The sequence below is a fragment of the Rattus norvegicus genome, chromosome 1, assembly GCF_021556685.1.
Source record: "Rattus norvegicus strain SHRSP/BbbUtx chromosome 1, alternate assembly SHRSP_T2T, whole genome shotgun sequence".
NCBI classification, from domain to species: domain Eukaryota; kingdom Metazoa; phylum Chordata; class Mammalia; order Rodentia; family Muridae; genus Rattus; species Rattus norvegicus.
In genome coordinates, this window is record NC_141534.1 from 138,457,888 (window position 1) to 138,472,113 (window position 14,226).

Consider the following 14,226-nt stretch of genomic DNA (forward strand, 5'->3'; position numbering starts at 1 on the left):
TGTGTGGCATAGTTTTATAAAATTTACACATTTTATACAAGGGGGTTGATCATCCTTCGATCCTGGTATTAGAGGAGTCCTGGAATTAACTCTTCACACGTGACAAGGAGTAACTGTGAACAGGTATACAGTGGTAACCAGGACATGTAAGATCTGGCTTAAATGTCAGGACCAATAATCTTCATGGGATTTATTTTACCCACCCAGCAGCCTGAGCACCCATGTATGGATGGCTCAAAACAAGGGGCGAAGCTGGGCGAGAGGACTCTGGAGATGGATAATTACTGAGGCACCGTGAGAGCTGGGACGGATGGGCAGGGAACACACACACTTCAGACTGTGTCTCTAGAAACTCTTTTCCTGCTTCATTTCCATTACTTTGTAAACCTTATTATCAAACACTGAAACAAATTTTAATTGCCTTTTCTGAAAATCTCTAGTGTCCAACAATTGCCCCCCTGTAATTTGTCCTGATTTACCTCCTATTCATCAACTCTCCAGCAAGGTGGGGTCTCAGTTCCACCACGCACCTCACCATGTTATCCTTCCTGTCTAGATCCCACAGGTGCAGGGTTCCTGTCCACCTTTCAGGGGGAACAACTGTCTTACAAATACCCTGACAACTGTTCACCCTCCTGTGTCTAATTCAAACATAAACTGTTCGTGGAACTCCTCCACTTATCTCCAGGGAGGCCCCCAAACTCCATAGCCATTAGTTTAGGTTTTATAATGCCTCCTGTATATAATATATCTGCTCGTTGATTGGACAGACATCTTTAACATTCACAGTCTGAAATCTCTAGCACCAGCACCTCAGAGGAAAACAGTGATCTCCAGCCTCTGGCCTTTTCACATAAACCCTGCATTTCAAGTAGGTCAAAGACTCAAGGAAAAAGTATGGCTTCCTCAGCACTATACAGACAAAGGTCACTTTGCTTTGCTGTACCAGTGATCTAGAACAAGCCAAGGCCGCACTGGTACCACGAGGTCAGCAAAGGACAAGGAGGACCTTATTTTTCTAAAAAGACATTCAGTTAAGCTTCTGGGAGCTTAGTATTCCAACACACCCATGGAACAACTAAGGACTGTGATGGAAGTCATTTTTCCTTTTAATCTCACTTCCATGCTACCCAAGTTCCAAAACATAGCAGCATCCTCTGCACTTCGCTTCCATTACTCCATGTCTACTGCCTCATCTGCCTGCAGAAGCCCTGCTCCTCGCAGTTGCCAAAATACAACTTTGTGAGTTCACCTCAGGTCACGCCATTCCTCTCTCCTTAATTTTTCAATTTTCTTTCTCTGACTTCCAAATGATCCAGCAGCCTCAATCTGGAAAAGTTCCCCATGGGATCTATTTTCTGGTCTCACTTGGTCTCTTCCACCCTCAACAGACCTCCACAGGCTTGGAGCGGGGAAATGCTCTCAGCCCTTGTTTCTGCTTGCCAGCTCCTTTTCAGCTCTGCACCTTAATCTAACACATCAGCTTCTACAGGGCACTGTTGGGTGTTCTCCAGTGAGGTTTAGCACTGACCTCAGCAGCAAAATGATAACCCAATGGCTGTTGCAGAGGGTGGGAACCTGTTTCTATCCCCACTATATTATCAGAACCTCATAGGGGCTCACACAGAAGCACCCACTTAAATAAATTAGAATGTACTATGATCCTGCCTCTAAAACCTGAGTGACTTACACTATCTCATGGGATGCTACACATGAGCAGGGCTCACTGACACTGTGGCACCATTGAGTTACAACTGGCAAATCTACATCCTCCCAAACTTTATTTCAACCGGAGACCACATTCTTTGGCAGACAGTTAAAAAGGACAGGCTGCCAAAGGCAGACTTACATAGTTTTTAATGTGTTTTTCAAAAGTCCTCGATTTGGGTTCAGCTGTCCAGAAGGATCTCATGAAAATTAAAAGCATTCAATCACTATCACGGAGCTTCTAGAAATTCCAACTATAGTCGTCCCCCCTGAAAATAGAGCATCCTTAAGAGGAAAAGTATTGCTATGGATACAGATCCCAGAAACTGGCAATAAAAATAAACCATAAAATGGGCATGTTGGTTAAAATTCCCAGGGAACAATAACTACAGGCGTGCTCTTCTGATACAAGTGGATTAAAAAAAAACGTAAACATAAGAAAACAAGAACTGTACTGTTATGATTTACAAAAATGCTTCAAAAGTCAGTATTACAACATATGACTGGAAGATTTCTACTCTGTACTGTGAGGTTTTAATGTGGTGTTTTAGTCAACAGTTTTCTAGGGGGAAAGTGTTTTGATACATAATAAAAATTTGATGAACCAACAAATGTGGTTTTTAGAGATAAAATTATTATCCCAGATTATCAAAGTGTGAAACACAGGTGTCTGACAGCTCAGAACAGGAACTTCCTTACTGTGGAACTTTTTTATTTTCATTTTCACCAGATAATAGATACAGAAATAACCAAAACAAAGCATCCTAGAAAGGTAACTGTCCATTTCTAAAAGTGATTAGAATGCTTTATAACTCCAGGATTACTTAAAATTAAGGATGGGTATAAACAATAGATTAAGAAGACAGAGTGACAGAGTTTGACATTTCCCATAGCCAGCTACATACTAATTAAATGTAATAAAGGATGGGAAAAATTATTAACTGAATATGAAATACATAGCAGGCATGTTCGTTTAGGTTTTAATTTAACCCTAAAAATACTCACGAGAATGTGAAGATTCACAGTGGACCCAAGGCCAGTATGTGTGAGAACCAAATAACATCTAGCGTTCTTTCTCTATAAATCCCATTCAATAATGATGATGATGATGACGACGACAATAATAATAATAATGATAATAATGATGATGATGATGATGATGATGATGATGATGGCTTCAATGAGGAACAATAACCACAAAAATCAAGAGAAAAATCCATTGCATTGATTATCATAATCAATAAATAAATCAATGAACTGTGCAGGTTTGCCCAGGCAGGTGGTTTAGGCCATTAACCTGCATACACTTGGTTAATGGACAAAGTGTCTTAACAAAGTAACAGGAGCACACCAGGTCATGTTGGATGTGCCAAGAGCTCCTCCTAATGGCATAACCAAGGAACTAGCAAACTGGGTGCCCCTCCCTGATTCAACAGGCTCCTTCCTGACACGCATGACACACCCCAGACCCCTACATCTGGAATTTTGCAGTGGAGAAGGAGGGCACATAAAGACCCAGCTGCACCCGAAGATGCTAAGTTCCTCAGGGTTCTAACCACCTAGGAAAGACATTGGGTGGTCAAGTGTTAAAAGTCACCACAGTGCTAACATGCTGACTTTGCTCTGCTTGAGTAGAACTTCACAAACCTGTGAGGGAGGCAAACTATGTTCCCGGGAAAGCAGAAGTGGCATGAAATTAAATACACATCTGAATCCTAGAGCTGCATCGGGTCGTGACACTGGCCCTAACCCGCTTATTCATCAAAAAAGGCTATCCCATAACAACTTGCTTCTCTTGCTCAAAGACATGTTGTCCTTCCCACTCCTCTGACAGATACACTTGGAGATTATTTAATTTGGCAGATATAGTTGGAAACCTTTTGTGGCCCGTGGCTGGTTTTTATGACAGAATAGGTTCAAATCTCTCAAGAATAAAGTAAAATTCTCTGGGAGGTTGCTAAAGGGCAAGTGGATGCCAACACTGGGTAAAAATAGTAATTCCAGGACTGGGTCCTCCATTGCCTCCTGTAAAGCCCCAGATGTACAGCTCAGCACAAGGACAGGACTGTACAGCAGAGACAGAGCAAGCACAGCATAGTGCGGTCCACACTGTATCATCCCACGATGCACAGCACCATTCTGCTCTCCTCTCAGTACAGAATGCTCATTCTTGCAAAGAAAGACCTCCCACGTTTCTTCCTTCTCTAGCTTAGAATACGATTCATAGGTCAACCCAGTGCCGTCCACATGGTCGGAGTACAAAGAACCAGGCATGGAGAGATAAAAATATATTACTAGGGAACTTTTTTTAAACAAGGAAAATAAGTAAATTCAGGAAGAGAATGCTTAATTAACAGAAAGTTAGCTGTATATGAGAGAGGAGCCAGGACTAAATGCTGAATCTATGTGTGCTAGACAAAGATTACCTATGACGGTTTCTAAACTGATTCATTGAACTGACTCCTCAGGTTACACCACCCCACAATCATACTGACTATGTGGGTTGAGCACGCAGGACTGCATGCTCTCTACTCTCCACCACTGGCCTCTCTCTAATATAAGAAAAGTGTTCTTTTGTATTAAGCATTTTATTTGTTTACATTCAAATAGCATCCTCTTCCCAGTTACCCCTCCACAAAGCCCCCATTCTATCCACAGTCTCCCCACTCGCCTTTGCCTCTTTGAGGGTGTTCTTCCACCCACTCACCACTCCTGCCTCATCCCTCTAGCATCCTCCTTTGCTGGGGCATCAAGCCTCCCTCCCCTCCCATTGATGTCAGATAAGGCCACCCTCTGCTACAGATGTATCTGGAGTCCTGGCTCCCTCCATGTATACTCTTTGGTTGGTAGATTATTCCTGGGAGCTCTGGGTGGCCCAGTTAGTTGATAGTGTTCTGGCTGGAAAACGCTTCAGTTCTCAAATGCTTTTCTATTGACACACTCCCTGCTTTATGATCTTCACAGTCTATGAGATGCATTTTGCATGATTCCTGAACTTTTCCCAGCATTTGATATGCCCCAAACAGGTGAGAACATATAACACGCCAGTCTCCATTGGGTCTTCCACCATACCTAGAAATGTGGGTTCTTCATTATTTCAGTTTTGTCCAGGAAAAAAAGCAGTGGGGGCAAGGGTCCCTCTCTACCACTCTCTTTTAAGTCATTAGTTTATGGGTTTAAATTTTTTTCCCCAAAAAGCTGAGTAAACTATGTTTGCCTTATAAAACATTACACATAGCTCTGTTCGCCTGGAGTAGAAAATGCAGTGCGCTGTTTGTTTCGTAACTCAAGGCCATGGCCTTGTTACTAGACAAGTAAGGACATCAGACTACATAGCCCGATGCTTTAAAGCACTAAGCTTCCCTAGGCTCACAGAATTTGTGATATAAGATTATAAGCATATCCAACAGGCTCCTTATTAGAAGAGCTGTTTATAGATGTTCAGAGGTAATGTTAGCATAGACCTCAAGGGGTTACAAACAATTTTCACCATTTTTTAAGAGAAGGGATCTAAGACAGACTACTGTCTCACTGTTAGAACACATTGTCTCCCTGTGTAACCCAGGCTGGCTTCAAATTTGCTCTATTCTGCTCCCTTCTTCTCAGTCTCCTGAGGATGAATATTTTTAGGTATGTTCCAACATGCATGGCTTTCAATACGCACGTATTTACATCTTGTCTCTCTGATACAGGGTCTCCTGTAATCCATGCTTGCCTTGAACTGTCTGTCTAGTGAAGAGCGGCATGAAGCCTCTCATCCTGCAGCCCTCACCTGCCCAGTGCTGGGATTACTGGCCTGCACCTCCACAGCTGGTTTAGGCAGTGCTGAAGCCTGAGCCCAGAGCTTCATGCAAATTAGGCCCTGAGCTACATTCCCAGCTGTCTTCACTTATGTACAAAGAAAGTTCAACAACTCAAAGATAAATAATAAATAAATAAATGCCAAGATACATGGAAATTTAAATTCATTCATAATGAATAACATTAATCACTCTCTGTTAGTAGTTTACAAACGAATGCATTAACAGGACTAGCAGGATAGCTCAGTGGGTGAAAGAGCTTGCTGCTCCAACCTGATGATCCAAGTTTTATCCCCAGAATCCACACAGTGAAAGGAAAGAAATGACTACTAAAAATTGTGCTGTGAGCACACCCCATCAAGTGTGTGCCAGTGCCCTTTCGCTCTTGTGAGCAACCGTGTACACATGTGCACTCCCCTACACACACATAAACGGTGAGTAAAATTGCCTTCAAGAAGGCAGTAATCAAAAAGTATAGTCAGAGTCCCCATGCCTTTTGATGATAGTGACGGTATGTTGATAACGTACACGTAGTTACTGATACCTTCTGTGACACCTGAGAACCTATCCACCTAGCCACTGATTTAGCTCTTTATGGAAGAAAATGTTTTATGAGACACCCACTTCATTACTTGTGTTTTTTATCCCATGATTCTAATATGTAACATTGTTATTTTGTTATAAATATATCACCATCAATAACAAATTATGAGTATTTTAATTTGATGGCAAGAGATTCGAGTGACTCACGTTTCCATTATTTGTCACAAGAGAAAGATGACATTGAAATCAAAGAACTGCCTACAGATTGTGCCATGTTTCCCTGTTCTTTCCATAGTACAGGGGTCCCTATTCATTGCAAACACAGCAACCAACAGGGAGTTCTGTGAACCACGTCAGCTTCTGCTTCATCCAGATTTCTGAATCAGGGGAAACTAATTCAGAGTGCCAGGTCTCCTGGCTTCATCGCATTACTTTTAAGCAATAAGCAGTCATTAAGATATTAATTAAGATGGATGAACAGGAAAATGTGAAAAAGAAAGGTCCCATCTACCCTGATTAAAATGAACATCGTCATTCTTCAGATAATATTACTAGCATACAGAGAATCGGTGTGCTTAGTTTTTAAATATTTTACTAATTCTCTGAGAATACCACATTATATATTTGATCATATTCATCTTTCCAACTCTGCCCATATCCTCCCTCTAGATCTTGACCGTTATGTCCCTATTTACTCCACCTTTCAGTCTTCTTTTCTCTGTTTTGAGTCTAGTTTGGATTGCCAAATAGTATTGGGAGTAGGACCTTCCCTCTCCCTCTCCCTCTCCCTCTCCCTCTCCCTCTCCCTCTCCCTCTCCTTCTCCCTTCCTTTCACCCTCCCTCCCTCCCCCTCCCTTCCCCCCAGCACCTACCACATGTCAACAGTTCTCAGCTCATGGTCGGATTTTGTGCACATAAATTCATTTCCTATCAGCCATAACAAATAAGTTTGACTAGCTAATATTGGGCATAAAGTGTAAACTATCATCTCCATTTCTCTTAGTACTGCTGACATTGAGTGAATCATCTGACCCGTGATGAAGGGATGCCATTGTTTTGTTGTTCTATTCTATATTGCCAGAAATGGTAACAGAATGATTATTATAATGGCAATAATACTTGAGTTTCCACTGTATGTCTTTGTTGCTGACCTCTTTCAAATGTTGACTATACCCCCTCACTATAACTGGAATTCATTTCTTTCATATACAAGAGTTACACTGTACTGGGAATAGAGGGAGATGCTAATAGCTCATATCTTGGGAGGCAGAGGGCAGCCTCTGCTACAAGCTTTGGAATTTAGTTTGAAAACAAACACAAAGTTACATTATAGCTGTGAGTTAGGCCCCCTTTGTCTTCTAAAAACATTGCAGTGGGTGGGAAAACCCAGGAGCCTAAGAGCTATAAGAAACAAAGACTATGAGATTTAATTCTGAAAGCAAAGATTCATATGGTCTATGTCACTTTGCCTCAATTTTGGATAGTTATAATTTGCTCATCAATAATACACAGAAAGAAAACATGAGAGTGCATAGTCAAAATTCTCTGTTCTATTGCTTTCCTCATTCTGTTTGATGCCATGACCATTCCAATATGATCTCCTAACTACTTTGAATATTTTTAAAAAGCAAAATGTCATTTCCTTACTAATTAACATTTTAGAGAAAGGGTTTCACATTACCTCCTGGTATTTATACATTAGGTCTATATCCCTATTTGCTTAACAAGCCAAAGTGTTCTTTGGAAAATGTTTAATGTCCTGAAAGAACTATCATCCACCACTGTGATTTCAGGCTCCTGAGAAGCATCAACTCACAGGAGCGATAAGGTTGCATCATTGTTTTCAGATTTGACATCACTGTAAACGAGACCTTACAAACAACGAAACCAGGGAAGGAGGATCCATAGTTGCTGGGGATCAAAATCTACAAATGTAGAGAGGAGTTTTAAAAACAATCTGCCCAAAAGCATGAGTGAGTTCTTGGACTTTACACATTTCCTAAGACAATAACGAATGTGGACTTCTCGAATCTATACAGTTATAAGTAAAAATAATCCATTTTGGAAAATGTCTTGATTACACAAAGTATGGCTTCCGTGATGGCAACATCAAGAATGCCAAAGACACCTGTTAAATACCGTCAAAGGCTCACATGACCCAACGGCACACATAATAACGCTGTAATGAAATCCATCACTCTGCTTACTAATCTAAAATAATTCTTGAATAAAAGGAACACTCAAAAAGGCGCAAATAAAAGTGAGTGTTTTCTTAAGTAAGAAAAAGAGAGCTTCTTATTTAATGAGGCCATTCACATGTCAACTAATATTAGTGAACACTAAAAGTATTCATTTGAGGGTTGAGAAAATGGCTCAGTCAGTAGAGAATCACTGAAGTGTGAGGATGAGAGTTTGGATTCACAGAAACCATATAAAAACTGGTGTGCAATCTTAACACGAGGGAGGCAGAGACAGGGAGTCCTTAGTATACGCCAGCTACACTCGCCACAATAGTGAACTTGAAGCTCCACAAAGCATCTTGTCTCAGTATCTGAGGTGGCTAGTAATTAAGGGAGATCTCCCATGTCAACCTAAAGACTACACACACACACACACACACACACACACATGCTCACACGCACTCACGAGCACACACACACATGCATGCTCGCACGTACTCACACACTCACGCACATACTCACACATCCACATGCATGCTCACACACACTCATGCGCGCACACACACACACACATATACACATATGCTTGCACATACACATGCACGCATGCACACACACACACACATACACAAACACACATGGGGTAGGAGGAGGCAGGCATGCACAGAAATGCGTCCATGTATATGCAAATATACACTACACACGAGTACACCTATAAAAATGCATTATTTTGAGTATGTCATCTTTAAGACTTAACATTTCTATCTTTTAGTAGGCCATAAAAACACATCTCAAAACCTATTCCCAGTGACATTCTTTGGTTGGAGATAAATCCTTCATAGAAGTTCATAGTATTCCTTTCTTCTCATTGTCTGCAGCTGGATGTAAACTTCTTAAAATTAAGTTCCTATTTTCCAAAATTATTGACACAGAGTGTGCTTAAAATTTAAAATTTTTGTCAAGTTTAAGCTTCTTAAAATCTGATATGCTGGGGTTGGGGATTTAGCTCAGTGGTAGAGCGCTTGCCTAGGAAGTGCAAGGCCCTGGGTTCGGTCCCCAGCTCCGAAAAAAAGAACCAAAAAAAAAACTGATCTGCTGAGTTTTCTGCTTATTAAAACGTCATGCAGAGCTAGACAGATGGCTCAGAAGTTGAATATTATCTGCTCTTCAGCAGGACCCAGGTTCTGTTCTTAGCACCTACATCAAGAAGTTCAGACTATCTATTAAGTCCAGGAATTAATCATCACCATCCATCCACTGGGCTTTGGTGTGATGTGGTGATGGGTGGGGAGTGGTCGATTGAACTCCACTATATCCAGAATACCATACATGCTGAAGAGCCCCACTGAGGCACAAAGAAGGTCCACTCAGACATCCTTCTGAATGTCCAAGTTCATAAAATATCAGGGGAGTGCTCCAAAAGTTTAACAAAAAGTGGAAAGCAGTCTCAGGTCCTTAACTCTGGTCCCTAATACAGGGATGCTCACACCAACCAGGACTCAGCACTGCCTGTTGAAGAGTGAACTGCAGTGCTCACCAGCAAAGTGAGAATATGGTGGGCTGTGAGGGGATAAGAGCCATTAGACGGTGTGCAGCATTGCATGATACAGACCGGTACAATGAGGAGGCTATTGATCCGTCAGCGTTTGGAATCTCAAATGAACTACTACATGAATGCATCTGAGTAAAATTGTTTGAAGAGAGTTCAGTTTGTGCAAAGAGAGCATTGTGAGAAGACAATTGCTTCCGGGTGTGCTTTTCCTCCTACTTATTCAATGGGACATGATAGTTACTTCTACTTATTAGATGTCTTGCTTTGCCTGAAGCTCAATTTGAAGCAAGACAAGCAACAGAAACAAAAGTCAAAGGGAGGCTCTATGCTCTTTACCTGAGAAGTCAGCTGCCAGGAGGTCTGCGGCCTTCAGAACTTTCACCTGGAGAATACCAACGTCTTTCACATCCTTCAGAGAGTTCTGTAAGGCCTATGGAGACAAAGGAAGTTAAACACAAGCTGCACATTTGCCTTGAAGTTCCCCCAGAAGTTATGTTTCAGATTTATCTCCTCCTTACTCTAAAAATTCTTAGAAGAGTTGCAATGCTGTCTTATGTCAAGCATCAGGGCCATTAGGCATGTATCACAGCCAGATTAGAAGAAAATTAGCTGAGAATTAATTAACTGCAGCCTCAAAATAAACAAATTAGAAACATTCACAATCTGCTTTTAACATAGCCCCCTGGTGCTAGCATAGATATCCCATAGGGAAAATGTGTGGGTGAAATTATATTCGTTCTCCCCTGCCTTTTCTCCTAAATGCAACTTTTAAATCACCACTAAAGGCAATATCACGCTGACTTTGTTATTTTATAAAACTTTATGGATACCATAGGGCTAACCCTCATCCCATCGTAAATGCTTGCTACAAAGAGAATGAAATCAGGAATGGAAAGAGATAGAGTCTTCCGATCTATGAGTCAACCTGTTCCATTCACTAAATGAGAAGTGGGCTTCTGGTCCCATCCTGTAGTCACATTCTCTTTAGTCTTTAATTAGCAGGAACCATAGATCAAGTAATTTATTACAGCTACTCGTGATTCTGAAGCAGACACAGCAGTATTTGGATGTCTCTAAGTACACAACATCCATAAAAAAATACCCCTATGTGTCAGAGATAAAGCACGTAGCAATCATCATGGCTACAAAAGATACACACTGAAAAAGAGAATGCAAATTCCAAACCTTCAAGACTGTTGCCATCTTTGCTAAATAGCTAAAAGCTATTTAAGCAGCCTCTGTGACTCAGGAGGCAACGGTAAAAACCCTTGCTGTTTAAGCATGTGAGGGTAAAATAGCAAACATTTAATATTAAATATGTTTTGCCTAATCTCCATATGTGTTAGTCTCAAAAGTATTGAAAATGCTTTTCTCTGTATGTATTTACCCTAAACAGGTCAACCAGCTAGCTTTTGAGCTATAAGGAAGCTTTTGAAGTGACTAATTCTACAATGTAAAGGTAGAAATGCTTTCTGTAGATTGCTACTCTGTCACCATGGTGTGCATGTAGACTTGTGATCCCACTGTTGAGACACTGAGGTGGGAAGATTAGAATATGGGGCAACCCTGGGCTACACAGTCAGTTCTAGGCTAGAATAAGCTGTATGTAAAGCAAGAGCGACAGTGTGCTCTTTCTCTCTCCCACAGATGTTGGCTCACTGGGGAAAGGAGGATACCCACTTCCCTAGCAGTCTCAAATCCTAAAAGCAGCCATTATAATGCCACAAATATTGTTTTATAAATATGAAGCCTGCCTCAGCATTTCACAATTTGTCCTCTTGAAAAAGTATTCATTCTCAGATTCCATTCTCCTCAGGAACGTGCTCAGAGAAGACATTGATGGTGCGTCCTGCCTACGCTCCATCTGACTAGACTACGACGGCATGCAGACCCTGTGCTGGCATAACGTATAGGTCTAGAATTTTCCCTCACGATGGTGAAGAATGTTTCAGTTTACCAATATACCTGCATAATGAAGGCTTCTGGAGGCACTAAACTCTATCCTGAGAACAATGAGGCCATTCAGTACACATCTATTTTGGTTCATTTCCAGACATCGACTTTCTTCCAGGGATAGAAATAATGATCATGTGTTGATTAATCAAATGGGTCAAAAACAAACTAAGGAAAAGGGTGCAAATAAAGACACCTAGAAGGCCATAGTACAAAAAACAAATCGACAAATAAAGGTTGAACATGCCCTTCCACACATGGCAGTATTTAGAGGCAATCATACACTGATGTCACCCTCAAGGTGGTACAGAACAAAGTCCTTCCCATGTATCCCATGCGTTATCTAGGCACAGCCCCCTCCCCCAATCCTACTAAATCCTTCTATATAAAACGCACAAAGCATTTAAAGTTACTTTGAAAATTTCCTCTAGCAAACTTTTTTCTGTTCAAATTTCCACTCCTATCCACAGTCAGCCTAGAGAATCCCAATATCTTTCAGCAACTTTTAATCACCGATTTCTGTTGCTGTTGTTGCTGTTGTTGTTGTTGTTGCTTTGCTTTGTTTTGTTTTTGAAACAGCAAGGCAAACTTCAAGTTTCTTTTCGCCATCTTGGCCATACATTAATCCCTAGGTCTTTTGTCTTGTTTTATGAGACAGGGAATTAAACTTGCAACCGTGATCTCTCTGGGTACTTTTTATTCCAATGCATAGACTTGATTTTAAGGTGAAACTGCAAATTGCTGGGCAGAGTGACAGGGGGAAGGGTTAGGGTGATGACGTATAATGCACTTACGTATCGCTGGGAAATCAGCTGTCTTTCACTGGGGTCCTCTAAAGGGCAGACACAGAGATCAGAGATGGAGACTGCAGTACAGGGGGTCAGGGTGATCAGCATGAGGAGAGCCCCCTGGCAGCTCTCCAGAGGTAGCTCCAGGCAGTTGTCTTGCTTCAGTGGGAGCGCTGAGATGTCTACTTTACACCTAGACACATTTCAGGAGATGCAGAAGGCAGAGATTAACTCAGGGTCATGGTGAACTTCCAAAGCCCCCATTTCATACATATTTTCTCAGCCCCAAACTTCACTCTGGACACGGGTTATTGATCGAGGAAGGTTGCCAGAGCTCCCTTGTCTCAGGATCGTCTCTCAGCCTAATGTTCTCTAAATTAAGGACCCACTTTCACTAAAGAAAATGAAAAGAAAGAGCAAGGACAAAGTATAATAAGGAACAAAAGAAGTTGTTAGGTCTTTGCCAAATAAGGCTCATAAAATGACAGTGCGATTAAGAGTTAGAGAGAAGGGTATCATGAAGTGTAAGCAAGCATCAGGATTCTGTTTTCCCTATGTCTTCCCTGCTCTAAGTAAAGGATCAGAAGTTCACACACAGAAAGAGAGAAGTCAAGACATGTGGGGGAAGAGGGAACACAGAAACCATTTTCTTGTCAATTGACTAAAGACGACTGGCAAATGTTTAGTACAGAAACACGTTGAGGGGGTTTCCTAATAGGCAGGCTTCCCCAGGTGAGTTCCTTGTAGACAATTGGAGGATGAAGTGTTGTTGATTGATCCCATCTCTGTCTGCCGCACCACCAGGAAGGGCTGTACCCATCTGCTATAAATTGCAGGTTTTCTGCCTCTTAAGAGCCAATGGTGTAGAGCTGCTGAAAACCTTAAACACATTGAAATACAGAAGCCAACCCTCCGAAGGGGGGAAGGGGCACCTAGGTGCTCAGCCATTTGTTTGCTTCCACACTGGAAAAAGTCTGGCTTTGCCTGGACTACACAGTCTAAGATTAAGAATGCAGCTGGGTGGAGAAGCCAGGAATGCACTGGGGGAAAGAAAAGGCAGGCTATAGGAGCACTGAGATTTAATTATTTTATAAAATTCTCACAGACTGTACAATTATGAACATGATGAATATTCAAGACTTTTGGAAAGAATAGAAGCACCCCCATCTCACAATAAGCTAAAGCAGATTTTTGTATTAACTTTTCAAGGGACTTTGTGTGTTAGCAGAAAGCTAGGGATAGGTCATCTTATGTACAGTAAGGAAAGTAATGGCAATTTGGGGCCACAGAGACACAAAAACAAAATTCTTCCAGTGTAATAAATTGGCATAACTGTGGTCTCCCTCAAACTTAAAATAGGAAGACATAAATTACCAGTCTACTCCTGTTCTTAAATACAGGACCAAAATTCACATATTAAAACTAAAATTAAACATGTATAGATTTTTACTTGCTATTTATAGAAAGTGAACCCCAATTATAGAAGGGGTTATTGGTCATTTTAGATATAATAAATTCATAAGTATTTCTATTAGAGATAAAATTATAATACAAATATATTTTGCTTTCTGCGTTTTTCACTAAAACAATATTTTCTATAGCAATAGAAAGTCTCTATGAAATAAAATGTAATACTACAGTGGAGGGAGGAGTAACTTAGAGTTTTGTTTCATAAGCAAATAAGTGAGAAATCAAATGTGCTT

At 41.1% G+C, this 14,226-nt stretch overlaps 1 protein-coding gene across 3 annotated transcripts in view; it reads right to left on the reverse strand.

Moving 5' to 3' along the window:
- Mctp2 (multiple C2 and transmembrane domain containing 2) overlaps positions 1–14,226 on the reverse strand; it is a 232,795-nt gene that overhangs the window by 113,420 nt on the left and 105,149 nt on the right. For all 3 annotated transcript variants that reach the window (XM_087557430.1, XM_087557433.1, NM_001191625.2), the window contains 2 exon segments: positions 12,530–12,716; positions 10,119–10,212 (listed from right to left, as the gene is read on the reverse strand). In XM_087557430.1, coding sequence (XP_087413556.1) covers positions 10,119–10,212; positions 12,530–12,716 — 281 coding nt within the window.